The following is a 27653-nucleotide window of genomic DNA, read 5'->3' as shown; positions in this document are numbered from 1 at the left end:
CAAATCACAAGCTCAGCAGTTACCCTCTATAAACCATCTTAAAAGGGATCAGCAGCAAGTTGCCCCGGCAAGTTCCTGCCTCAGAAGGCAGGACACATGACTGGCCTGCACTGTGGCCTGTGTGAGGACTATGGATAGTCACTCAGGAAGTAAGAAAAAATGTTAAATGAGAGGCATGTATGTGCCTACACCAAACCCAAATGGAAAAGAGGCAGGCAAAATAGGACAGCATTGCCCTCTCCTGCCAAGTCTTGTACATATCACATTTGCCCAATGGCCTATTGGTAGCAGCTTGTGGCAGTAGCAATTTTTTTTAAAAAATAATAATTAAAGAGAGTTTCCCTGCAAAATGGCAATTGCAGCAAAATGGGAGGACAGTGGGATGACCAAACTGAAGGGAAAAGCAGAGAGGGTGGTGGAAAAAATGTGAAGAAGGCTTGGCGCAGTGCGTTCTGCTTTGCTTTCTGGGGGAGGGGGGGTTGTCGGATTTTCCCCGCATTCTAAAATTATGGAGAGTCCCTTTCAAGAAACCTGGTCACTTCAGAACAGTTGCATCATTGAAAATCTAACTCAAGGAAATAGTCTGCTTCAGGCAGGGAGATGTTCTGTGCACAACTGGGCCACTGATTCAGCAAGGGCAGCTTCATGTGTAAGGTTTAAAGTGCAGACAGTGCTGAACTTCAGAATTGGACATGGATCTCCTGTCACCTTATCCAAATGGTTCAGTACCGTATCAGGAGACATGTTTAAAGTGGGCTCTGGTGGTGCCGCATTGCTGGAAATCTCTGAAGTTGTTTCAGCAGGTAGCCCAAATAATGTTGCACTAAGAAAAAAGTTTTACACTAAGAAATGGTGCAGAAGGACAGCCTGAGACAGCACAGCATGGCAATTCATTATGTTGAGGGAGACTCATACTGATGCTTTTCAAATTCCCAGGGAACTTTTTCAGTCAGATAACTCATAAGCTTGCCACCTTGTACTCTGTCCCCCTCTTCTAAGCAATTGTGTCGCATGCACATATGCAATTTAAAATATACAACGTCTCATTCAAATTAAAAAAGACACAGAAGCAGCAGGCATTTCAGGGGCTAGTTTTATTTTATGAGTGAAGGTGCATGATTACAAACTTAAAGGATACAGGGTCAATTGTTAAACTGTTCAGTAAAACTTATCTGCTTCACATCTCCAATATATCATCTGCATAAGGAACACAAGTTTTCCTGTAAGACTTTAATTAATAAAGTAGGTCCATTTCATTGTAATAAAGGCACATGGCTAATGGAACAAACTTCCTTCTGTGGAAAAAAATGCACTCTTGTTTATCTCGGGTGAATTGTACCCAAAAACTCTCACAACCTTTCTTTAAGGGCGAGATTCTTCTCTCTGCCCAATCAGGAAACATTTGGCAGCAAGGGAATTTAGTGTCCGCTCGCAAGTTTGTAGTGCCGAGGAGACAGTGGATGATGTGGCCAAAGAACAGGAAAGTGAAAGTTTAGAAGTAAATAATAAACTGCCAGTTAGTACAGTATTGCAGACTCTGGTCACCCACTAGAACCTAGATATCTGATCACGTGAAAGAAGAGAAGCAACTTTTACCTAACGGCTAGCTGAAATTATGCCACGCCAAAGAGATTCAGCCACCACTTTTCAAGGAGAGACTAATGAGAAGGCCCTCAATGATTCCAACCTTAACAATTTCTCCAGCACACCTTCACACAGCAGTTGTTCAGCCTGTTCTAAAAAGCCCCCGTGATCAGCATCTTGGTTTGCTCAACCCCTCTTCACTGTTGCTATTTTGGGTGAGAGGTGTAACGAAGGTATTTCTTGCCTGACGGGAGTTCTTTAGTGCAAATTCCTCCAGGAAACAGCTTCTTGGCCTCGTCATCTGATAAGCTCGGAATTACCATTACTTCATCTCCAGGCTCAAAAAAGAAAGAAACAGTCAGAAAAAGAGAACTTTAGTAAACAAGACTCATCCTAGGACAGCTGCACATGCAGACCTTTTATACTCCATGTTTGCAAGTGGAAGCCTAGAACCTTTAGTCTGAATGCATGTTGTATGTGTGTGTGCGGTGAAGTCACCATTAACTTATGGTGACCCCAAAGGGCAGGGGTCTGCAACCTGTGGCTCTACAGATGTTCATGGACTACAAATCCCATCAGCCCCTGCCAGCATGGCCAATTGGCAGATTGCAGACCCCTGCCCTATGGGTTTGCAGACTGCAGACCCCTGCCCTATGGCAGACCCCTGCCATAGGGTTTTCAAGGCAAAAGGCATTCAGAAGTGGTTTGCCACTGTCAGCCTCTGTATGGGCTGAGAGAGTTCTGAGAGAACTGGGTCTGGGTCCAAAGTCATCCAGCAAGCACAATATCATCATCCCAACCACAAGTTTTCACACTGATTGTTACTACATGCCCATAATGAAGCCTCTGCAGCAGTGGCATGGGGCGGGGAGGGGGGAATGGCGCCTGGAGCAAAATGGTGCCCCCCCGCAGCAACCCCCCCCACGGTGCCCTGCCCCCCATTTACCTGAGTTCAGCCAGCTGCAATAATCAGCCGACTGAAAAAGTAGCCTGGTGGGAAATACACTTCCCAGAGCCTCGCAAGGTCTCCTTGGAAGTGTAGTTCCCACCAGGCTACTTTTTCAGTCGGCTGATTTTTGCAGCTGGCTGAACTCAAAAAAGTGGGGGTGGCGAGGCCCAGCCACTTCCAGGAAGGAGGAGGGGTGTGGCTGGGCCTTGGCATGATGCACGCACACTGCCCGGGCAGGCCATGGCATGGGTGGCATGCACACGTTGCACCATGGCTCAGCCACACCCCTCCTCCTTCCCGGAAGTGTGGGGGTGATTTTTCTGGGAGCCCTCCCATGTGACTCCCATGGAGTCATCTGGGGCGTTTGTCCCCTTGGCAGCTACGCCACTGCTCTGCAAATTACATATGATCTACATATAACATTGCACAAGTGTAGAAGTAGAATGCATTCAGGCAACCAGAAATTTCAACAAAAAAAGAACATAGTGTTTCAGGTTACAGAAGTTTTGCATCTGCCTCTGGAAGGAAATGTGTGGAAATCCCATTTGATTTAATTTTGGATCTTTCAAAGCTAGGCATGTGTATATTTTTAATCTTCATTTTCTCAAAACGCAGGCTAATAACCCTCCTCCATTAGCACCAATGGTACAGTCAGCTCCCAAGGGCAACTGCTTTCCTTAACAGCACAAGAGCCACAGGACTATCTGCTAACCTCCTTGTTTCCCTGGATGTGGTTTATTCTATTGGAGGCTACTTCCCAGAAAGCAAAAACTAAAATGTGCACCTTTTCCACAATGCATAAATTTAACAAGAGTTTCCAACAAGAGTTTTACTTGAGCAAACTGCAGAATTAAATAACCTTAAAAAGAGATTAGCAGTAAAATCCTAATCAGTTACAGCCTATGGATTAAGAAGGGTAACTGTTTATGCTTGCATTGTTAGTAGCCTTCAAGAACACAATATCTACCTTCCAGTCAACTGGTGTGGCAACTTTCTTTGCAGCTGTTAGCTGCAGGGAATCAATGACTCTCAAAATCTCATCAAAGTTTCTTCCAGTGGTCGCTGGATACAGGATAGAAAGTTTGAGTTTCTTGTCTGGACCAAATACAAATACCTAAAAAGCAAAACCACACAATGAAAACCGAGCATGTCACATTATTCTGGCTTCTTTTATGATCAGTCCTGTCCAATAATTTTCCTTTAGAGTTTAAGTTTCTGTACTCCTTAGCACAGTTTGCTTTCTGGGGGCAAAGAACAAGTACATTTGGAACCCTATTCTTTTTTAATTCAGTGAGGTACTCTACAGTAAGTGCTATGTTCAGGCTTCCATCTTACAGTCTTGTGGCAAAAAAAAAAATCTTTGCCCTGTATTTGTGGGCAAGAAAGCAACCAGATTTCTTTACTGCTAAGTATCAGCAGAGAGAAACATCTTAGATAGCTGGAACAGAAAGTACGTCAGAGGGATTTTAGATGTCCCTGAAATGGACCAGCTGGCTCCTCCAAAAGTTACTTCTATAAAGACAGGAAATCCACTAGAAATATCTGATTGTCTTTTATTCATTTCAATGGGGCTTGTGCAAGAATTCTGGCAAACTGCATCTCTTGTCCTGAACAGTTACAAAGCACAGAGGGCCAGCTGAGCAAGTCACAGACAGACACACAAAAAATCTTATGTTGCTATAATCATCTCCTAGTCATTGCCACTAACAGACCAGGAAAGGTAGAGGTCAATCTGTCCATTGACTCATTTAGTCTTGTTTAAACTGGAATCAAGATTTCAGCTATTAGCTTGAGTTAAAAATCTTGGTCTCTTCTAGTATAATCTACTTTATAAGATTTTGGATGCTGGGCAGGGTTACTGAACTTTTAAAAAGTTTTATAACCTGCCTGATCTCTGGGTAGCATTTTGTGTGCCATGACATACCCCTTATTCATCTTCATAAGCCATCAAAGTACTTATTTCCATTTTACAAGCCAGGAGCGGGCAGTGTCATGCTAGTTGTGTTTCCCAGGAGACCACAACTGAGCTGGTATGTGAAAAGCTGGTCACCTAAAACTAACGAAGAATGAGAAGTACTATTGGGAGTGTTGTGGGGTTTCCAGGCTGTATGGCCATCTCCCAGTAGCATTTTCTCCTGATGTTTTGCCTGCATCTGTGGCTGGCATCTTCAGAGGATCTGATGGTAGTAAAGCAAACCGGCCATACAGCCCGGAAACCCCACGACACTCCAGTGATTCCGGCGGTGAAAGCCTTCGACAATACAGAGATACTATTCTCAGTCAGCAAGGGACTCTGTGGTCCACTACCAGAATCTGGCCACTTAGTCTATTTCATTTGGGTACCAATACTGTTTCACTCTGGCATCTCTCTCGTCTAAGACAATGGTAATTGGTCAGTGATTGAATAGCAAGACAACATGGGAAGGGTAAAAAGAGAACTGTTCATTCATAGAACTTTGCCTTCAGCCTGCATGAATGCAATGCTAGAGATGCACCGATACTCACAACGCGGGCAGTCAGAGGCATGTTGTCTTTGTCTCTCTCATCTGGATCCAGCATCCCCAACTGAATCGCAAGCTCCCGCTTGGAGTCTGCAATTATTGGAAAGGGGAGCTTCTCTGTGGGCTCATCTTTATTGTAGGCGTTGATGTCCTATAGATGGGGGGAAAACATTCATTCTTTGTTACCAACAGGCTAAGCTGCATTGTTAAATATCTCAATAACGTAGCATCCATTGCCGCAAAAGAAAAGGGCAAGGTTTGCCTTAGTGGAATATGCCTTCTGTGCCCCGTCGGAAAGGAAAGAGTTAGCATCTTTATGCAATAGTTTTATTCTGATTACTCTCCCCCTGTAATAGGAACCTCAGAACACAGAAAAGTATGTATCATTATACTCTTTTCCACATAAAGATTAAAGTAGAATTGTAAATTCATCTGCCAATGCTGGACCTTCTTTGTTTTAGAATGCTCCACTGGGGTCCTAGTGCCTACCCAGTTCTGTTTCCTTCCTCTCTCCACTCAAACACCAAAATAAAAAAAAACCACTGAGGAAGAGGCCACTTTGGAGCTGCTTCTTCCAACCCCGCAAAGCAGGGGTGGAGAGAGAGCGCCAGTTGGCTCTGAAAAAGCACCTGGAGCCTCTGGCACCGAAGCAGACTGTGTGTGTGTGTCTGGCTTTCAGTGCAGGACTACATGTGGCCACTCTTCTCATTCAACATTCAGGGGAACACAAGCGACAGAGGCACTCCAGCTTGTCATGTGGACCCCTCCCCATCTTGAGGGACAGAAATTCACCTCCAACAGAGAGCCACTGCCCGGAGACCAATCAATCCCCTCTGACATCTCCCCAGAGCAGGAAACTGGATTTCCTTTAATGTGATTCTTCCTGGCTGCAGAGTGAGCAAGAGCCAGGTCAGCAGCTGTTGCCACCAGGGGACAACACAGAGGATAGACCCCGCTGCTGCTCCAACCTTTGCGGGGCCACAACACTTGCCTGGTGGGCGGCCTCTTCTGGTCTGGCAAAGAGCAGCCTCCGGTCCAGCTTGGGGGAGAAAGCAGCCCACTGCATCTGAGCTGGGCATGGCAACTCCCAGCCATTTTAAAAAGGCAAGATTTACTGATAGTCGTTCGATGCACAGCGTGGCGTAGTGGTTAAGAGCAGGTGCACTCTTATCTGGAGAATTGGGTTTGATTCCCTGCTCTGCCACTTGAGCTGTGGAAGCTTATCTGGTGAACCAGATTAGCTTGTGCACTCCAACACATGCTAGCTGGGTGACCTTAGGCTAGTCACAGTTCTTCGGAGCTCTCTCAGCCCCACCTACCTCACAGGGTGTTTGTTGTGAGTGGGGAAGGGAAAGGAGATTGTAAGCCCCTTTGAGTCTCCTTACAGGAGAGAAAGGGGGGATATAAATCCTAATTCTTCTTCTTCTTCACTATAAATGCTCTTTTATCAAAGTACCATGTTTAAGTCAGCTCAAAATTACGGCTTTGACAAAGGCTGCACTTAAAAATACATTATAATGCTCGTAATCGTTTGGGACTATTTTTCTACTGTGGAAGCACACTGCTTTCCCTGCTGCCGCACCACAACTGACCGCACTTTAATCTTTATGTGGAAAAGAGTATAGGGACTTTATACCCAACAGGATATCATTCAGAGCAACAGCTATATCAGCCCAAATAAGATCTAAAAGTATGCTTCATATCTGTCCTGTACAACTATTCTCTCTAGAGATCAAATACAATCCATATGCATAAAAGGTTTGCCATAAACCTCAAGAGAATGTGGATAGCAATTAACATTCACAAAAGGGCAGGTAAGAAGAGCAAGATGGAAGAGACTGATATTTCTGGTCAACAGAAGTCCACTGGTTCGTTCAGAAAACCCCTGCCTCATTCATTAAGATACTTACTGCGCTTGACCACACAGTTTGGCTACATGTAGAACTGCTTTTGTTTAAGGTCATCTTGACCTTCCACATTAGATTCAGTGCCAACAGAGAACAACAGAACATCTGTTCCTTAACTAGAATGGCACCCTATGTCCATGCTCAACTAGATTATTTTGAAATAAGCGGCATCCCACAGCCACTTATTTTTTCGATGGAACGTACAAAGACCACATACTCTACGGCACAATCGCTGTTCACGCAGAATGATGGTGAAGCTTAACAGGCTTAACTAACTAACCCTATTTAACTTAACTAACCCTAACCCTAATACCTACACTGAGCCAAGTGTATCATGTCACCAGACACCTCTAGAGTCCTCTACAATGGTTAAGGATTCCTTGTTACCACACTCCCTGAATAAATCCCCTTAAAGGAATATAGGTGTCAGCAGCAGCCCTAGATTGTGACGTAATTTACTTCCTAATGCAGATCTTTGACGTATAGTAAACATTTTGGAAACAGGTTTGAATACATTACTGGGGAACTTCTTATGTAACAGTAGGCTGGGATCCACAAGACCCCGGAGTTCAGATTTTGCCTCTGCCAGAAAAAAAGGCATAGTACGGCACATTTGAGGTGGCCTCTGGCTCTTTAAACCCACCCCGCAATCCGCCAAACAGTGATGATATCACCAGTCTAATTCATAGGCCTGTTAGGAGCCTACAAAGGTAATGGTTTGGATCCTGATGACTCAGTTTCTGCTGATAACAGAGCTTTCCACCAACAAAGACATTTCTAGCCAGAGCAAGCTCTGTCAGAAGGGAATGAAACTGAATGACAAGGGTTCCAAAGCCTTACAGCGATAGAAACGCATTGAAACCCTGGAAGCACTCTACTCAATGCCTTGTGCCATCATATGCATCCTTTCCCATTAATGCAGTTCAACACTAAAATGTTTCATGGCTGAAATGTTTCCAGGTACGCAAGAATCCAGTGTCAGCAAAAAAGCCGCCTGAATTCCACCTGTTAAGTGAACCTCTCAGCTGTAAATGAAGTTCCAGAATGCTGATCTTTGAGATCTACTTCAGAAAGGTTGAAGTGACTGTCCAAGGACCATCCGGGATGTGGCAAATATCTCCAAGGGTATCAGTTACATTTTTACTATGAGTACCATTTTTGTTTTAACTGCTTCTGATGTTACCCAAGAATGCTACAATTCTATTCTCCAGTGCCCCATCTTCCTACTACATTTAATAAAAGAAATGTGCTTGGCTTGGTGTGGGGGAGGAAAGGATTTACATGCATAACAGAACCATGAACAGAGTCTACCAGCCTGCACATGACTGCACTAAAGCATATCACATCAAGGTGGAAGAATATAAAGTAACAGCAAAGTGGCAACACAGAAAGGACAGGGTTGTCGAAATAGAAAGCAGTGGGGTGGAAGATGGAAGTAAGCAGATTTAGAAGAAGTTGTACATTCTATGCAGCACCCTAATAACACTTCCAACCCCCGATCCCCTACAATTCATCTGTTCTGGGCAGCTGAAATTTTAAAATCTCTTGTTTAATTTACAAGTTCTTTAACCCTGATCTACATTAGGGACTTGCATGTGTACTCCGCAAATCTGCAGATCTACAATACCAAGCCAGCTTCAAAGACAGCACCTTGTGCATATGAAAACCAAGGATTCATTTGTGTGTAATCTTATGAAAATAAATTCCATCAATAACATTCTAAATTTAGTTTTGGAAGTATAATTTTTTTCCAGAACAGCAGTAAAGTTATTTCTCCAATATTTCATTTTCAGTACAAGGGGCATTTGGATGTTCTATTTAGGACAACAGTTTTTTCCTTTATTTATATCCTACTTTTCTCTCCACAGTTGAGACTTAAAGTGGCTTAGAGCACTGCTTGCCCCTTCTCTATTTTCTCTCACAGCCCTTTGAGGTAGGCCAGGCTGACAAGTTGTGATCGGTCCATTGGTATACTTACCCTGAAGGGGCCTTCTCCTGGACAGCGACGAGGGCATCCTGATTGGGTGATTCCCAACTCATTCTCAGGGAGGCAGGACTTAATTTGTTGTCACTTCCTATAGAAAGCTTGGTCACCCATCTTGGTCCAGTATTTGAACTAACATTGTAGTATAGGAACGATAAAAACTCCATAACATATAAATACAGTAGGAAGTAACAACTTTAACGAGAAACTGTACGTAACAACAATGACAGAATACGGAACAGGGGTCATACTAATCTGTCCCTGTGTAGCTAGGCTAGTGTGCACTGTATGTGTGTTTTGCTCCTTTGGGAAGGGCCAGGATGCCCTCGTCGCCGTCCAGGAGAAGGCCCCTTCAGGGTAAGTATACCAATGGACCGTTCTCCTGGAGGCGACCTCGGGCATCCTGATTGGGACCTCCCAGAGCAGTGTCCCTATCCAGGCGGGATTATTCACTGAATATATGCTCTAGGACTCTGTGTCCAAACGCGGTATCATTGTCCGCCATGGACTGGAGCCTGTAATGTTTGATAAATGTCGTGAGAGAGGACCACGTAGCGGCCCTGCATATGTCCTCAACAGGGATCATTCGCCTGAATGCTGCGTTGGTTGCAGCACTTCTGGTGGAATGGGCTGTGATTCCCGGAGGAACAGGTGTGTTGGTTATCCTGTGTGCCTCTATGATGCAGGATTTGATGGTAGAGCTGATGACTGCCCTAACATCTGGGCGCCTAGATTTGGCGCGGAAACGTTAATGAACAGGGCTTCTGTTTTTCTGATGGTTTCCGTGCGGATGATATAGGCCTTTAGAGACCTCCTGACATCTAGAGTGTGCCACGTGATTTCCTTTGGATGTTTTGGTGAAGGAAAGAATGTGGGGAGGATGATTTCTTATTTGAGGTGGAAGGAAGATCCCACTTTTGGCAGGAAGGTGGGGTCGAGGCGCATGACCACCTTTTGTTTATGGAACACGCACAGTTGTGAGTTCATAGAGAGGGCGCGCAGTTCCGAGACCCTTCGTGCCGACGTGATTGCTATTAGGAATAGGGTCTTCATTCGCAGCCACTTCAGAGCCGTAGTCTGGATGGGTTTGAAGGGGGGCTTAGTGAGAGCGGTGAGAACCAAGTTTAGTCTCCACGAAGGGAATCTGTGAGCCACTGGGGGTTGCATTTGTCGCACTCCTTTGATGAATCGGACAACGTCTGGATGTTTGGAGAGGGATAATCCTCCTGTCCGTGGCCAGACCGTGGATAGAGCGGTAAGTTGTCTCCTGAGGGTGGCACTCCGGAGTCCCTTCTCGGTACCTTCTTGGAGAAATGCTAGGATCTGTGGTACCCTGGGACACAGTGGGTTTGTATCGTGTTGGGCTGCCCAGGCAACAAAGGACTTCCATGAAGAGTCGTAGATGCGACGGGTGGAAGGTCGTCGGGAAGCTATGATGGTGTCTATGACTGTCCTGGAGTATCCCTTCTTTTCTAATGTCGCGTGCTCAAGTGCCAAGCGGTTAGACAGAACCACTTGGGGTCTGGGTGGAAGATTGGCCCCTGCAACAGCATGTCTGGTGGAGTTGGAAGACGAAGGGGTTGTGTGGTGGACAGTTGTAGAATGGACGAGAACCATGGCCTTCTGGGCCACCATGGTGCAACCAGTATTACCTCTGCTTCCTCCTTCCAGATCTTTCTCAGTACCTTGGGAATGACCGGGACTGGTGGGAAGGCATAGAGAAGTTGCTTGGGCCAGGGCGTGGTCAGGGCGTCCGTGGCCGTGGCGCTGCGTGAGTGGTACCTGGAAAAGTTCACCAAGAAACCGTGAGAGGTAAGAGACGTCATAACTAGTTTCACGTCTGTCCGGGCTTGGTCCTTGGAAGCCGATCTGACGAGGATGTCGTCCAGATAAGGGTGGACGTGAATTCCTTGCTCCCTTAGTGCCGTGATGGGCGCCAGCAGGACCTTTGTGAAAACTCTTGGGGCTGTGGCCAATCCAAATGGAAGTGCTCGGTATTGAAAGTGGTCTTCGCCCACTGCGAACCTGAGAAAGCATCTGTGACGTTGGTTGATCGGTATATGCAGATAGGCCTCGGTGAGGTCTAACGAGGTCAGATGTTCTCCCGGCCGAAGGTTTTCGGTGATGGAGCGTAGGGTTTCCATCTTGAACTTGCGGAGGCGGATCGACCTGTTTACGTAATGGAGGTTGAGGATGGCTCTCCATTCTCCGTTTTGCTTGGGAACGGTGAAGAAGTGTGAGTACACTCCGCAGAAGCGTTCTGAGGTCGGTACAGGTTCGATGGCCCGAATCTGGAGCAGATGTTGCATGGCCTGCTGAGTTCTCAACCTCTTTTGTGGGTTGCGATGAGTGGGTGAGCCCTGGAATCGAGGTCGAGGGAGGCGGAATAACTCTATGAGGTAGCCGGTGGTGACCACCTCTCTTGTCCATCTGTTGACGTGTGTTCCCCTCCATAGGTGTTGGAAGTTTAGGAGACGGGCTCCAACCGGATCTCTGTGGTGGTCAGGATCTGGGTGGGCGATCCTGCTGGAAGGATCTGCCGCCTCTCCCCTGCTTAAAGGTGTTCGGACGAAAGGAAGAGTTGTTGTTATTGGAGTCGTTTCGTCTGCGGAAGGGATTAGTGGAAGACCATCATCTGCCCTCCTTACGGTTACACGCCAGGGTGCGCTGGGATCTGAAGGAGGTAAATGGTTTGTGGGACAAACCCTGTTCTGACCGTACGTATCTGGGCATGGTCTTTTTGTTGCCTTTGGCCTCTACCAGGACCGCATCTAATTCTTTGCCAAACAGTCGGGACCCATGGTAGTCGTAGGTGGCCACTACCTGTTTTGAATGGAAGTCTGCTGACGAGGCTCAGAGCCAGGCCTGTCTTCTAACTACCACTCCTATACCTAGGATGCGCGACACCAGTAGGAGGGCATCGAAGTTGGAGTCGGCCCAGTAGGAGACTGCCATGAGCATTCTTTCCATGCCCTCTCTGATGCCCCAGTGCTCGGGAGGAATGATGGCCAGGATTCTCCTTGCCCAAACGATGGCGGCTCTAGCCATGGTGGCGGAGGAGGCTAGTGCTCGGATGCTCAAGGCCAGTCTGTCGTGCATTCGTTTGAGGAGAACCTCTCCCTTTCGGTCAGAGGAGTCCTTACGGGTTCCTTCTCCATCTTTATTAACTAGTCCGCCTGATTGTATGGCCACTATGGGGGCATCTACCAGAGGTGTTTGGATCATGGAGTGTATGTGTTTGGGCAAGACATATAGTTTTTTGAGGAGTGAAGGACAGCTCTTGTTGGAATCAAGGTAGAGCCACTCTTTTTTGATTTTTCTTTCAAAGTACTCGGCTCTAGGGGACTCCTCCGTTTGAGGAAAAATTTCCTTATTGCCCTTGGGGCATCCCTTGACCGGTTTCTTAGGGCCTGAGGAGGTGGAGGGTTCCTCCACATCTGCAGAATTGTGCAATTCCAATGCTGAAATAGCCTTGGCCATCAGGGAAGAGAGATCTTCCTGTTTAAAGAATCTCTGGCATTGGTCTTTGGGCTCTTTAAGGGTCTCTTCTCCTTCTGAGAGGTGATCTGAGGAGTATTCCCATTCTCCCTCGCTGCTATCTGGGTCCCTAGGGGCTTCTAAGGGGTCCCTGCGTGCATGGGTGGGAGGAATGGGGCTGCGTGAGCTGTGTGAAGAACTAGATATGTGCCTTCTCCTATGACTATGCTTGTGCCTGGATCTGTGCCGCCCCCTGCTGTCTGCCTTTTGCCTCTCCTTTTCCCTTTCATGGCGGAGGATTTCCTCCCTCATGGATTTTTTTAAACAGACGCATTAGTTCTGCTGGAGAGGAGTTTGCCCATGATCCCGCGTCTGTAAACGGGGTGACTGAGCGGGTGGTTGATTGCCCCTCCCCCGCCTCATCCCGATCTTGCCTGCCATGGCTGGTCGTCAGGGAATGGCCGCTGGAGTCCTCCTCTTCGCCGCCTGAACGCTCTCCGCCGGCTGCCTGGGAGTCGTCCTGTGGCTGCTCGCTCGTTTTGGGAGGCGGCGGCCGTTGCGGAGCTACATCAACCACATCCCGGTCAGGGACGCTGGTGCTCCGAGGGGAAGGCGCTGGTTCGCATTCTTCAAGGCGCCTGGGGCGTTTGGTCAGGGCCGTGCCTGCGCCCTTGTCCTTCTTCTTCGTTGCGTCCTTCCCCCGCGGCTTCCCGGCCGTGGCTGTTGCGCCCTTCCCCCGCGGCTTCCTGGCCGTGGCGGCTGTGGCCGATGAAGACCGGGCGGCGGCGGCTTCCTCGCCCGCGCCGGTATTGTTGGAGCGTTGCAACCCTGCTCGGGTGGCCGCTCTTGTCCCCTCCGCTGCCGACTTGCTGAAGGAATCCGGCGGTGGGGAGAAGGATCGCAGGGAGGCCATTTTAGAGGAGGCCTTTGCGACCAGCAATTTAGGCGGGAAACGGCTGGGAGGGTGGAGGGGGGGGGGAAGTAGACGGCAGACTCACGAAGAAGGAGAATTGGACGACAGGGTTGACAGGTTGAAGAAATGAGTAAAAGAAATGAAGAAATTAGTATAAAGCCTAGCCTGAACTTGGAGCTAGCTCCAAGACCTGCTCCCTCTACTGAGGCAGGGAAAATACTGGACCAAGATGGGTGACCAAGCCTTCTACAGGAAGTGACAACAAATTAAGTCCCCCCTCCCTGAGAATGAGTTGGGAATCACCCAATCAGGATGCCCAAGGTTGCCTCCAGGAGAAGGGCAGCAAGCCTCCAGGGTAGAATATTTAGCCTGCACTGCTCTGCTCGGTTTTTCAGTGAAACTTCCAGTTTGAACACCAGCACACAACGACTTCTCTCTCCGGTTTTCATCTTTTGCCTTTTTAAAAAAATGGTTTTAAGAGCTTCACAGCGTACTGAAGTTTTATGATTGATTAGTTCAAGGAGCATTTCAACTAGAAACCTTGAAATAAGTTGTGTTTATAATTGCATTTTATTAGCTACTAAAGGATCGTAAATTACAAATGGCAAGAGATTTGCAGCCCAGTTAATGGAGCAATGACTAAATGGGGAGGAAGAAACATATGAGAGTAGACGAAATAGAAAGTGATGAATATGACTGCCCACAGTTTAAACAAAAATGGTGGATTTTTTCCCCTCAAGAGGTCCTGCTTTTTAACCACTTTGCGGTGTTAACAGAGGAAGATCATAAGGAAATAATTTGCGATAATATAACTGACACCTCTACAAAAGTGGAGACTCTATAATTTGGTGAAGCTTACAACAGCAACAGCAGAAATGATCTGTAAAGGACTAAACTCCTTAAATGAGAAATTTGATTAAATTATTAACAATGGGATGCAGAGAGGTTCACTTTTCAAGGCATATACAAATATAACAAAGATCTAAGGAGAGCTTTTACTCTTGCAAGAAGTGCACATTGACCTTCTGCTGTTTGAGAAGGGAAATATCAGAAGATACCTTATGCTGCAAGGTTATGTTTTTGCTCCCTGAATTCTGTAGAAACTATAGAACATATGTTATTAGAATGCCCCCCTCTATGAGGAGGCAAGGGAAAAATGCCTGTCACATCTGCTACATAATATGGCATATTGTTCTAATGAAGTTTGTTGCGACAAATTATTACAAGTTATGAAGGACAATATTACTTAACAGGAAGCAAAGTTCTGCTTATTCATTATGAAAAAAGAAAAAATGATCTGAATATGGCATTCCGCTTAGCTATTTTTGTTTTATTTGGCATTTTTGTGCTGTACTGGAGAGAGATTTGCATTTGCTGTTGTAAATGTTTTCGCTGTATTGGAGAATTGTATTTGGTCAATGACTGTAAATAAAGACTACTACTACTGCTCTGCCCAAAACTCAGGAGAAAACTAAGAAGCAGCAGACTGTGCTCAATAGTCTGAATTTTTATGCAGGGATAAAATTCTGTTAAGTATTAAAATGCACCTAGTTCTTCACCACACCTAACCAAGAACAGGCCAAGAACACCTTGCCAAACGTTTTCTAAAAAGCAGAGCCAAGTCAATAAACTAAGAGTTACTTTAGTTACATTGCCAATTCCGAAGATCAGAACAGGTAACAAGCATCCTTTCTGTTCACTATGCCTCCATTTCAGTCCCATAATACCTTGCTCCAAGAGAGGTGGTCTTTGACATCATCTATGGAGAGGGCTATCATTTTAATGTTGCGCTTGGTAAACTCTGGTGCCAGTTTTGCCGCTCGGCCAAGCTCCGTGGTACAGACCGGAGTGAAATCCCGTGGATGAGAAAAGAGAATGCCCCATCTAAAAGAAAAGAACAAGCATAGCAATGTCACGGCACTAAAAACAGGATGTTTCAATCATCTTTATTGAAGAATTAGAGAGTCAGTTTGGTGAGCTGGTTAGAGTGCTGGAATCAAACTAGACAAACATGGGCTTAAATTCCCACTTAGAAGAAGAAGAGTTGGATTTATATTCCCCCTTTCTCTCCTGTAGGGAGACTCAAAGGGGCTTACAATCTCCTTTCCCTTCCCCCCCTCACAACAAACACCCTGTGAGGTGGGTGGGGCTGAGAGCTCCAAAGAACTGTGACTAGCCCAAGGTCACCCAGCTGGCATGTGTTGGAGTGCACAAGCAAATCTGGTTCACCAGATAAGCCTCCACAGCTCAGGTGGCAGAGTAAAGAATCAAACCCAGTTCTCCAGATTAGAGTGCACCTGCTCTTAACCACTACACCACACTGGCTCTGTTTGCTATGAAAGTACCTGGCCTGTCACTTACTCAGCCTAACCTAGCTCACAGAGCTATTGAGGTTGAATGGAAAGAGAGAACCTTGTGTTCTATTCAAGTTCCTTAAAGGAAGCACAGGATAAAATGGGTCAGAATCTGACAGTTTTGCCTTCTTATGGTAAAGTTAAAGACAGTCCCTGTCCAAGCACCAGGTCACTACTGACCCATGGGACAACATTACATCACACAGTTTACTAGGCAGACTATGTTTATGGAGTGGCTTGCAATTGCCTTCCCCAGTTGTCTGCACTTTATCTCCAGCAAGCTGGATACTTATTTTACCAACCTCAGAAGGATGGAAGGCTGAGTCAACCTTTAGCTGGCTACCTGAAGCCAACTTCTGTCGGGATCAAACTCAGGTTGTGAGCCGCTTCAACTACAGTACTGCAGCTCACCACTCTGTGCCACGGGGCTCCTTCTGACATGTAGAAAATCAATGCCTCCTTTACATTCTGTACCTTTTAGTTATCTTTGCTGTGGCATCCACCCACGTGAACAACTCCCTCTCTCCCTTTCATTTCCTTTTATCTTTAGTGTTCAGTTTCTGGATGTTAATGTTCTGACCTCCTATAACATGATGCCATATGAGATTAAGGGAAGGACTTTGGCCAGCATTCTCTCCAGCCCTCAAAACTAGTCTCTCTGCATTCTGCATCTTTCAGAGGTGCTCACATGCCACAAAAATCCACCTTCCACAATAGCATGGATCCTCGACGTTGCCTTTTGAGCAAAATGATAGCTCCTTTGGCAGCCTATCACAAACCAGCAATGCTTAATCCCAGATTGTATGGTACAGCTACTTTCAATACAGTCTGTCACCACAAAGATTGGATTACTATATTTAGTCAGGTAATCAAATCCATATTATATATACGCACACCTTCGGAGGCTCCTTGTGTCAATCTTAAAAGCTTAAGACTCAAAGCCAGGACTATCACCCTTTTATTGTCATGTCCCCCTACAAGGTATGGTCCTCTTATACACGGTTCTGCAAATTCTAACATCAAATAAACAATGAGTAATGGGTTGGACTTCCACAGTAGCAAAAGGGGGGGGGATTTCCACCTAATCTCCCTCTCCAGCCCTATTCCTGATGACCCTCTATAGCATTTCAGGGGGCATTTGGGGCTGTTGCTGTAAGAGGGAGATGAAAACACTGCTCTGCTGAAAGAAATCCCTTCCACCATCAGATGTATTCTGCAGGATCCAGGGTTTATGGCCCAAATGAGGAAAGAAATGCTACTGAGAAGATGTTTTGAAAGAATCCCCAAACCGAACACTCTTGGATTTTATGCATATGTAAGATTTTTAACTCAATCCCAGCATAGGCTAGTAACTCAAGAGAACACCAATGTTCAGCAAACAAGTGACTTTCAGGTTTTTCCACCATCTATAATTCTGAAAAGACAGCATAGAAGATAAACACTGGTAACACAGAACAGCAACTATAGATACTGGTGAACTATATTTACTTGCAAGTTGCAACACATATTTCGGTAACACTGGAATACCTACTGCCTTACTCATCAACAGAACAAAAGCTACACGCTAGCGAAATAAGAAATTCCTTGTTTGTGAATCTAATTAGCCCGTGGCTTGCCCTTTTTCAGCCTCCAAACGGAATCCCCAAGTGCTATTCCTAAGCTCCCTTGTGTTGCCAGGATGCTGCCAAAACTTAACTATTTATAAACCTCATTCGGAGGCTTAGAGGAAGGCTACTCAAGAAACTGAGATTCCTGCATTAATATGTCATTATAAACCATATCCATATTTAATTCCCATCAACAAACCGTGGCTGGTTGGGCAGTCTGCATTCTGATGTCACAGCACACAATATCATGGTTTACAGACAGTGGTTGATCATGGTACCTGATAGTAGCCTTGGCTTCAAGTCACATTTCATAACACTGCAGGGTTGTTTTTGTGCTGTGGCCCTGGAAGGTGGTGCTTAATTGAAATTTAGATCTCAATTTTTGACCATAAGGTTCCCCAAATCCCTTTTAACACTTTAAAAATACAGTTTTAATTTCCCAAATCCCTGATATTCAATGTTTTTTGCCATCAAGTCACAGTTGACTTACGGTGACCCCTGGTCGGATTTTCAAGGCAAGAGATGTTCAGAGGTGGTTTTCCGTTGCCTGTCTCTGTGTCATGCCTCAGGTATTCCTTGGGGGTTTCTCATCCAAATACTAGCCAGGGTCAAGGCTAAGAGTGTCTGACTGGCTGAAGGTCAGCCAACAAGCTTCCATGACAGAGTGGGGATTCAAACCTGGGTTTCCCATATGCTAGTCCAGTGATGGCAAACCTTTTCGAGACCAAGTGCCCAAACTGCAACCCAAAACCCACTTATTTATTGCAAAGTGCCAACACGGCAATTTAACCTGAATACTGAGGTTTTAGTTAAGGAAAAACTATTGGCTCCGAGGCACGCATTACTCGGGATTAAGCTTGGTGGTAGTCGGTGGCTTTGCTTTGAAGTAACCGTGCAATGCTTTGAACGGGTGAATCACGACCCTAGGAGGGTTTACTCAGAAGCAAGCCCCCCCACATGACAAACTCTGTGCATGCGTGCCCACAGAGAGGGCTCTGAGTGCCACCTCTGGCACCCGTGCCATAGGTTTGCCACCACTGTGCTAATCCAACACTTTAACCACTACACCACTCTGACTCCCATGGCCCAGGCTAGGCTGATCTCATCAGATCTCAGATGCTATGCAGGGTTGGCCATGGTTAGTACTTGGATGGGAAATCTCCTAGGTTTGCAGTGCAGAGGAAGTCAAACCACCTCTGTTACTCTCTAAACCTTAACGGGTTACCATATATCAGCTGTGACTTGACAGCACTTTACACATGCAATGCTATTCATTGTGGCATTAAAATGGCATTTTGTGGACAATAACCTCTTTGAAGTTACCACAGAGCAATCCACAATCCACGGAGTAATAATTATACTGTACATTTAGAACTCTTCTCAATAGATCTATCAATCCTTCCCACCTTTCTTCCAAGGAGCACAAGGAGGCACACCTGCTTCTGTCCTATTTTGCTCCTGTAAAGACCCTTAAGAAGGTCAGGCTGAGAACAAAAGGTCGAAGAGGTCAAACAGTGAGTTTCATGGCACTTGAATCTGGGTCTCCCAGATCCTAAACCAACACTCTTAACCACTACACCAGAGTGGCAGATATATTTGCCAAGTGTATCATTTGCCTTTCTGCAACCCTGGCCTAAATTGCCAACTGTTAGAACTCCACTATGCTTCCAGATCCCATGGAAATATGCTGACCAATAGAACCCTCCTACCCTTTGCTCTCTGACTATCTTGGCTGAGCATCAAAAGATCACCTTGGAAATGCATTTTAATGCTTAACTACAAGGCTGCGTCACTCCTCAGCCATAAAAGAAAGCAAATATTTGTTAAACATGTTAGTGGTGGAATTCTAAACGAACAAACAAGAGATCTGGAAATAAGTATTTACACATCTTCTCTGGACAGTTGCCCTTATTCAAAGAGCTTTGTTCCTTATATGCAGTATAAGAAGTTCATATTTCAAAGGTTTTCCTCCTGAGGAACTAGAGTTGCAAGACATTACAAAATCCATTGTCATGTCTGTTTCCATATCTTAAACTGAGAAATAACTGTTTGACTTTTAATACTGCCAGTAAACTGCCTGATTGCTAGTGGCGCAGCAGTTTTCAATCATAAATTCACTGGCTCCAACTAGAATTCTCTATTATCCTTGAAGAAACGTTATAGCACTGCAAACCAAGCCCAACAGCTGCTTGCTGGAAGGGTATAAACCTCCTTCATACACAGCACTATAGTGACAGATTTTTATTACAAGTAAGGGTCACACAGGCTGATCACCCACTGCTGGCATTCCCCAACCTTGCCCTGTTCTGGTGCAAAAATCTTGTCAGAGTGCTCTTGCTTTCCCCGACGAAAGTAAGAACATAAGAACATAAGAACAAGCCAGCTGGATCAGACCAGAGTCCATCTAGTCCAGCTTTCTGCTACTCGCAGTGGCCCACCAGGTGCCTTTGGGAGCTCACCTGCAGGATGTGAAAGCAATGGCCTTCTGCGGCTGTTGCTCCCAAGCACCTGGACTGTTAGGGCATTTGGAATCTGAGAGCAAAGAGGATCAAGATTGGTAGCCATAGATCGACTTCTCCTCCATAAATCTGTCCAAGCCCCTTTTAAAGTTGTCCAAGTTAGTGGCCATCACCACCTCCTGTGGCAGCATATTCCAAACACCAATCACACGTTGAGTGAAGAAGTGTTTCCTTTTATTAGTCCTAATTCTTCCCCCCAGCATTTTCAATGTATGCCCCCTGGTTTGTCGATGGGAAGAACGTGCATGGCAAGAGGAATCTCGTCGGGACATGAAATCTTGTCCTGATGCGCCTCCTCTCTTGGGGCGTCGCAAACAGGAAGCACGTCGAGACAACATTTTTTGCTCCGACACGCTTCCTGTCCCACCGCACACCAGAGTGCTTGTGGGTAATTGGCCACAGTGGATCTGATCCATTTTGAACTTAAAGACAGTGCTGAATCACAAGACCCGGAGGGGCCATGGCTCAACAGCAAAATAACTGGCATGCAGAAGGCACCAAATTTCATCCCCATAATCTACAGTCATGTAGCAGATGATGTTGAAGACCATGATCTAAAACCCAAGAAAGCTGCTGTTGGTCAAAGCAAATAACACCGACCTTGATAGATGGACAGCTGCACATGTTCACCAGATCTGATAATATGAAGCTGATCTCTTATAAGTGTAGGCTGGAGACCTGGTGGTGCAAAACTATAGACCTCCCTAGAACATTTGTGGAAGCAGAGAATTTCAGCTGTTTCAACAAAAGAGTTGTGTAGCTTTATAACCTCAAGCTAATGTTTTAACTGCAGCTACAGGAGTCCATTTAATCTTGACCCGTGTATTTGGGTATTTGTTTTACAATTCCTTACTTTAGGGAATATGGGATTATCATAAAGAAAATTCAGACTAATATGTCCCAACAAGATTTTGTAAGAGCCTGAAAAGGGTTATTCATAGAATCCAACTGCTATCAATGACTCTGTCAACAACAAATATTTAGGCCGGAAAAAAAAATCCCCTTGGATCAGATTGGCACTTAGTGACTCCAAGTGTTTTGAAAGATGCCTTTAACTGTAACCCAAAGAGTATCTGGAGGTCCTCAGCCAAAGCCAGAACACTTTTCTATGTAATGAGACCAGAGCCCTGCCGGATTTACCAGAGTTTCGCGAGCCTTACAAAACCAAGTTGTTCCACCAGACCTATGGCTGAGGGCTGCAACGGCTGGCCTCTCTTCCTCCTTTCCTACCTCCCTTCTCCCTCCTCCTTCCTTTCACCTTTCCCTTTTTTTCTTTTCCCCTAATCCTCCCCTTTCCCCCCTACCCTTCGTAGACTGTTATTAAGATATTTAATCCCATCCTTTTGTTGGGTTAATTTGTACATCATGGTTAATTATTAAACTATCAGTTGATTTTACTGCGTTATTGCTTTATTGCATTGTTGTACTGTTGTATTTAAACTGATTTAAACCGCTCTGAGCCTGCTTGGTAGGGGAGAGTGGGCTAAAAACTAAACTCAACAAGCTTGGCTCACCCTGCCAGAGCCATCTGCAGGTGCCATTAGCAGAAAGCATCCTCCCTGCTTCTAGCAGACAGAACTGCACAGATTAACCTGTAAGGTATAAAAGGAGCCCGCCTGAAGGCAGAGGGGGCAGGCTTGGTGATTGTGGCACATTCTAATTTGACATACCTACTCAAGCCACAGATAGCAATGCTACTGGCAGCATGTTTTTACTGAACTTCCTGTGGAACAAGTGGTTTATGAAACAGTAAGAGAGAAATTACCTGCTTAAAAAGCACTTTGCTTGCTTGCAGGCAAGAGTCGAATGGTGTTTTATGAATTTCAAACCTGCCATGTGTCTCTTTAGCAACTTCTCAGGAAGCCACTATAATTTGCCTAACGCTTCTCTGAGTTATTTAAAATATAAGCCTGCCTTTCTTCTGACCATCTCAGGATCCAAGATCGGAAACAATAGTGGAAAAGCAATTGCATAAAACAAAGGCACTAAAAACAACAGATATTTTAAAAACAGACTACAATCTCCTTATGCTACCCATGCATGGGTATTCCCCCTCAGCCCAGGATCACACACTGCCCAAAAAGTTCTCTGGAACAGCTGTTTTGCAGCCTTGCTGGAAAGTCAAAAAAGTAGACACCCCTCTCTCCAAGTTATCTGTTTCCTCTTGCTTTGTTATAAACACACAACTAAAGAGAATAATGAGTTTGGAACAAATGTTCTTGAAAATGCAGAGAATAGCCACCCAAACACAGGAACTTCAAAAAATCATTTTGAACACCATACATTCTACAGCATTCATGTTAGCCTTGGGTGGAATTCTACTACAAAGTTAATGTACCACTTACAGATGGTGAGAGAGGTCTTCGACTTCAACATATTTCTGCTATTATAGCTATCACTGAGCATGGAGAAAAGATGTTGAATGAAATAAGCCCAATTTAGCTCCGAAAACAATTTCATAAGTGCAGGAAATACACATCTGGCCAGAGTTAAGTAATCAGAAGTAACCGACTGTGTGCTGGCCTTGGAAGCCTAGCTTTCTAGAAATTCCTCTTGAGCCAAGCCACAAGCATAAATCAGTTTCATATTTTATTACTACTACTCATGTTTTGCACGAATGGATTCCAACCAAGTAACTCTTATTAAAGTCACCTCTTTACCAATATGTGCCATGTGCCCACCTCTCCCCTCAGGCCGGCTGTGTAAAAGTTGACACTTGGAAGAATAATTTTTAATTTGTATCCTGCTAATGCTCTGAGGTTAGTTTTTTGCTACTTTCCCAGCTGGATGAAGATAGTTTTCTGCAGAGGGAGGCAGCAATTCAAATGTTAATGCTAAACAGTCAAACTGAACTATCACTTAATATAGAGTCAGTGCAACCATGCAGTCAGCAGACTAAAGGTCGCGCTAGACATCATGATTTCCAAGGGCCCAACCCATGGATATGGTTTGCATTATTCCCCAGTGTTATTTTTGGGTTTGTGGGGTTTCCCATCCACCCAAAAAGGTTTCTATGGCCCATTCTGCTTCTGTTTCACCTATCAGTTAACAGGGCTACTTGAACAACTAGAACATCTATATGGAGATACACTGTGCTCCATATAATTACTACTATTTGGAACAAGCCGAGTTGCTCCAAATCAGACTTCCTGCGTGCATTGCCCTTTGATATTGGAATCCTCAAGTTCGAGCTACTTCCTACTTGCTTTTCTGAAGCAAAGTAACCCCAGCTTCATTCTAATGTAAATACTGAAGCATAGAGCTGTCCTGGCAGCAATGATCTTATAATGTAGGGGGGTCCAGCACTTTGAAGACAGGTAAACGGGCTTCTACAGCACAGCATCATGCACCAAGTTGGACATTTTAATGTTTCCATTCAAGCATTGTTATCCCACTCTTCCTCCAAAAAGCTCAGGGCTGGACACATGGTTCTGTCACCATGCATTTTGGCCTCGCAACAATACTGGGAGTTGGATTAAGGCAGAACAATTTAACCAAGGTCATCAGGCAGACTTCATAGCTGACCATGAGTGCAAAGTCTTGCCAGGTCGGTATGCTGTACTCGCTCCCAAGCATGAGACAAAAGCTATTCAGTTAGTCGAGGGCCATTCATTGTGGAGAGGTGCAGGACCATGTGCACAGGCCATCCCAACCCCATACATTGGGCTCCACCATCACCTCCCCCTTCTAAGTCTGGGAGGGCGGGAGAAAACAGCAGACCAAAGTGGCTCCAGATGCTTCACCTTTTCTTTTCCTCGTAAGAAAGAGATTCCAAAGTTGCAAAGATCTGTTCGCCCTGCTTTGCAGCAACCCGCCAGCGACTCTCAAACCTGACCACCAGCACACCCCCATCGGAAAAGAAACAAGGCCCACGGGCAGCTAACACCGCTAGGGTTACTCACGAGTTTCCCAGGAACTCGTGGAAGCGGATCCGGCCGTGGGTGGTCTCCGCTTCGAAGTTGGGCGCCTCGTCCCCCAACAGCAGGCCCGGCATGATAGCAGCGCTAGTAAAACGCACAGCAGACACCTAGGTAAGCCGCACGAGAAAAGCCAAGATCTTGCACAGTCCAAGCAGTGGGCGGGGCTTTATAGAGGAGGGGGTGGAGCTTCCGAAAATTCCCAGCTTCTTTGCAAACCTGAATGCCTGTGTAGTCGGAAGTGGAGCCGGTGTAGTTTAACAGTGCTGTCCTAAAAAGAGTTGCATCGCTCGCTTCGAATCTGTGCAACTGTACGGTACGAGATTGCAATGTAAACTCCAGAGAAGAGTGTGCTTTTTGCGCGGGGGCGGGGGGGATGCTACGGAGCTCCAAGCGCATGCACTAGAAAATGAGCCTCAGTGGAATGAATACCCACGCTGAGAATCGGACGGAAGGCTGTATAATTAATTCGAAGCAGCCCCGTTTCGGTTTTGATTCCTTCTCTACCCCCTCCCCCCCCCACTAAAACGCAGAAACGATTACATTGAACGGCTTCTGGATAACCCAAGCAGGTTGTTACCCCAAAACATGATAAAACAGGTAAAAATTAGCACATGCCTGGTTCTGGTGGGTTTTCCGGGCTGTGTGGCCGTGGTCTGGTGGAACTTGTTCCTAACGTTTCGCCTGCATCTGTGGCTGGCATCTTCAGAAGTGGATCACAGAGGGAAGTCAGTACTTCTGTGGCTGGCATCTTCAGAAGTGGATCACAGAGGGAAGTCAGTACTTCCCTATGTGATACACCTCTGAAGATGCCAGCCACAGATGCAGGTGAAACGTTAGGAACAAGTTCCACCAGACCACGGCCACACAGCCCGGAAAACCCACCAGAACCAGTTGAATCCGGCCGTGAAAGCCTTCGACAATACATAGCATATTCCTGTTGTACTACCATCACTAAGGCGCTGCAGACTTAAAGAGATGCACGTGCCATTTATACTGCACATGGTCCAGCAATGGGGTCAAGAGTGTGGAAAATGTGATACTGCACCCAACTCCACCCACCTGGCAGTGGCATCTTACAATAATGCAAAAAATACAATCTAAATAAACAACCAATCAAAATAAAATGCATCTCAGACAGCCCTGGAATGTACCGTAGTAGTTGGCTCATCTAAAAACCACTAGCTAGGGGGGCCAAAGTTGAAAGAGCCCGTTGGCTCCTGTTTCCGGTAACACCTAAGCTTTACATCTCTGCAAGGTGCCTCTGGCTGCTGGCTTTCCTCCTCCTTGTCCCCGGTGAGACTTTGGCCAGGTTGTTCGGCTTTGGCTGTGTTGTGTGCTTGCCCTGATAGATGGTGCAAGCTGAGCTCTTTTGCATGTGGCCTAGACATTGCGTAGACATCACACTGCTTGCAGGTAGAGCCAAGGCAAGTCAGGACCTGTTTCCTCAAAGTAATGGTATTCTTGCCAGATCATATCAAGTTCACACCTGGTAAATGTATTCGTGAGTCTCTGGTCAAGTGACCAGGGGCCAGTAGCCATTCCTCCTCCAGTGTGTTCTATTTTCCTCCAGTCTCTCAAATGATCATCAGGCTCCAAGGGGACAGCAGAACTTCTGGTTTAATTATACAGAAAACTTTTCACAGCAAAGTCTAGGCCAGTGATGGCGAACCTATGGCACTTGTGCCAGAGGTGGCACTTGGAGCCCTCTCTGTGGGCACACACACACAAAGTTTGCCATGTGGGTGGAGGAAAATCACACCCACACACCCACACATCTAGGCTGGCCTGGGCCTCTGTGCACACACCGCGGTGAGCAGGGAGGACTCGGCTGGCGGGCCTGGTGCCTGGGGGGGGGGGGGGGCGCAGAGGAGGCAGAGATGCTAGAGAGGCACAGAACGGTGCGCTCAGGACTTGCTGGAGGCTACAGCAGGCTGGCCCCTGCTCAAGCGGGTGGGGTGGAGGAAGAGGGAGCCAACCGGTTTTTTCTAAACTAAAACCTCAGCATTCAGGTTAAATTGCTGGGTTGGCACTTTGCGATAAATAAGTGGGGTTTGGGTTGCAATTTGGGCACTCGGTCTCGAAAAGGTTCGCCATCACTGGTCTAGGCTTATACCCACATTGCAGTCAGCATACCCACTACCAAATACAGCACCCACCTGCCTCCACTAAGACTCCAGATCAGCTCCCAGGACTGGATCCCAGGCCAAGGTCCGTCAGTCACTACCTCTGGTCATTATACCATTATTGCAAGATTAGGCCTTGAGATATCTATGGCTCCACTGCCTGTTGCACTCTCAGCTAGAAATACCATCACTCTTGTGTTTAGGAAGGCCTGGGCCCTTCTGGCTGTCCTGTTTTCCCTGTTTTGCCATACTTACTACCGGGCTTTCTTGGCTAATCTTGAGCAGGGCTGTCTGCTGAAGGAGGCCTCTACTCCATAGCAGTCTTTCCTCTTGAGGAGGTTAGTTCTGACCTCCTTGGGAGCTATTCCCTGCACTGGCATAATAGTGATCCACCAGGGGAAGTCCTACCTCACCAAGGTGCATGTGCAGAATATTAACAGAGTATGTTTGGTTTGCATTGTTTAAAATAATCTTTGTTTGGTTTTTATGTTTTAAAAAACTTTAATTAAAGTATGTTTTTCATCTGTTAGTTACTTTGGTGGCCCTGATGGGAGCAAAAAGACAGTATATACATTCTGTAAATAAGTAAATAGGGAACTGGTTGGCAAGAGCTTTTCCATATGGTGATGTCTTGTGGTAGCAGCAGGGATTCCAGATGGCAGGTTTACCTGCATTTCCCCTTCCCCAAGCCCTGTGGTGGCCACCTCCCCTCCCCACAACTGGGGGCCTTTTCAAGTTTTTTTTAAATAGTAGTTGGTTTATAAATATACCATCATATTAGTATATTGACATGACAATTATCAACTGGGGGGAGGGGGGACCATCACAAAGCCCCTTGTGAAAGACTGGGGAAAACCTGGGAGGCGAATGAATGCATCATGATGCTGCGGGAAAGCAAAGAAAATCCATCAGTTCTCGGGCAAATAACCCATGTTAAACCACCATCACCACCCCCGATAATTTATAGCAGTAGGAGTCCAGAGGTTTTTAGACACTACAGCATTTATTCCAGCATAATTTTTATAAGTTAGAGCCAGAGTGCGTAAGAATCATCTGATAGTGTGAGCTCATGAAAACTAATGCTGGAATGCATTTTGTTTCTGTGTTGCCTCCAGATTCCTGGGTAGGGAATGTCCTGTCCCTTCATTAAAGGTTTAATGTATAGAACTAAACAGTCTGAAGCTTCTAATGGCTTCCCCTGGTAAACGACATCCCATGAAGCTTCCATTAAAGGGATAGGGTATTTTTTTCCCCTCCTGGTCTAATGACTACTCTGTTTTTGAAGAAAAATCATATTATTAGCTAGATGGACTAATCGCTTTTTATTGCATTTCAGCTCAAGTCCATGTGATGCGCAAACCACATGGAGTTGGAAGGTGAGGATCTGGCCTCTAGGCCAGCAGGGTAGAGGCAGCTGTATAAACAGAATTGAAATTGCCTCCAGAATAGTTTCAAACCCAAACAGTATTAATGGGATTGCTGAAGCTACTCCTGGTCCCAAGATTTTGTATCAGACAACCCTGGAAGACGAGATTGGGGCCTCAGTCCACTCCCTTGATAAAGTAGCCCTTGAAAACACACAGTTCCTGTGTCTCGGTCACAAGAGGCATGAATGTTTTTTGGTTCAATTAATCTTTTCACAATGGGGTCACATGGAGAAACATTTTCCTGATCCCTGTCCTGAAGTAATGCAAAATTGTTGAGCCTTGCTTGTTGTATTTCTGCAGAGGCTGCTGTGCTAAAAAGAATCTCTCTTTTTTGCCATCAAGTCACAGCGACCTTGCAGAGTTTTCACGGCAAGATATCTTTGGAGGT

General features: G+C 45.9%; 2 protein-coding genes across 2 annotated transcripts in view; one reads left to right on the top strand and one right to left on the bottom strand.

Moving 5' to 3' along the window:
- ANKRD45 (ankyrin repeat domain 45) overlaps nucleotides 1-8883 on the top strand; it is a 35658-nt gene extending 26775 nt beyond the window's left edge. Inside the window, exon 6 of the mRNA XM_048496906.1 lies at nucleotides 7902-8883. Within this exon, the coding sequence (XP_048352863.1) occupies nucleotides 7902-7939 (38 nt within the window). The 3' untranslated portion in view covers nucleotides 7940-8883. The remainder of the gene's footprint in view (nucleotides 1-7901) is intronic.
- PRDX6 (peroxiredoxin 6) lies at nucleotides 1076-23884 on the bottom strand. The gene is made up of 5 exons (XM_048496907.1): nucleotides 23698-23884; nucleotides 15043-15199; nucleotides 5039-5185; nucleotides 3501-3647; nucleotides 1076-1922 (listed from the first exon to the last, which is right to left on the bottom strand). Exons 1-5 carry the CDS (start codon nucleotides 23787-23789, stop codon nucleotides 1791-1793), a joined length of 675 nt encoding a protein of 224 aa, XP_048352864.1. The 5' UTR covers nucleotides 23790-23884; the 3' UTR covers nucleotides 1076-1790.
- Nucleotides 23885-27653: the final 3769 nt, after the last annotated feature.

This window comes from Sphaerodactylus townsendi, linkage group LG05 (assembly GCF_021028975.2).
Source record: "Sphaerodactylus townsendi isolate TG3544 linkage group LG05, MPM_Stown_v2.3, whole genome shotgun sequence".
In the NCBI taxonomy this organism is placed as follows: domain Eukaryota; kingdom Metazoa; phylum Chordata; class Lepidosauria; order Squamata; family Sphaerodactylidae; genus Sphaerodactylus; species Sphaerodactylus townsendi.
This window is presented reverse-complemented; position numbering and strand designations above follow the sequence as displayed.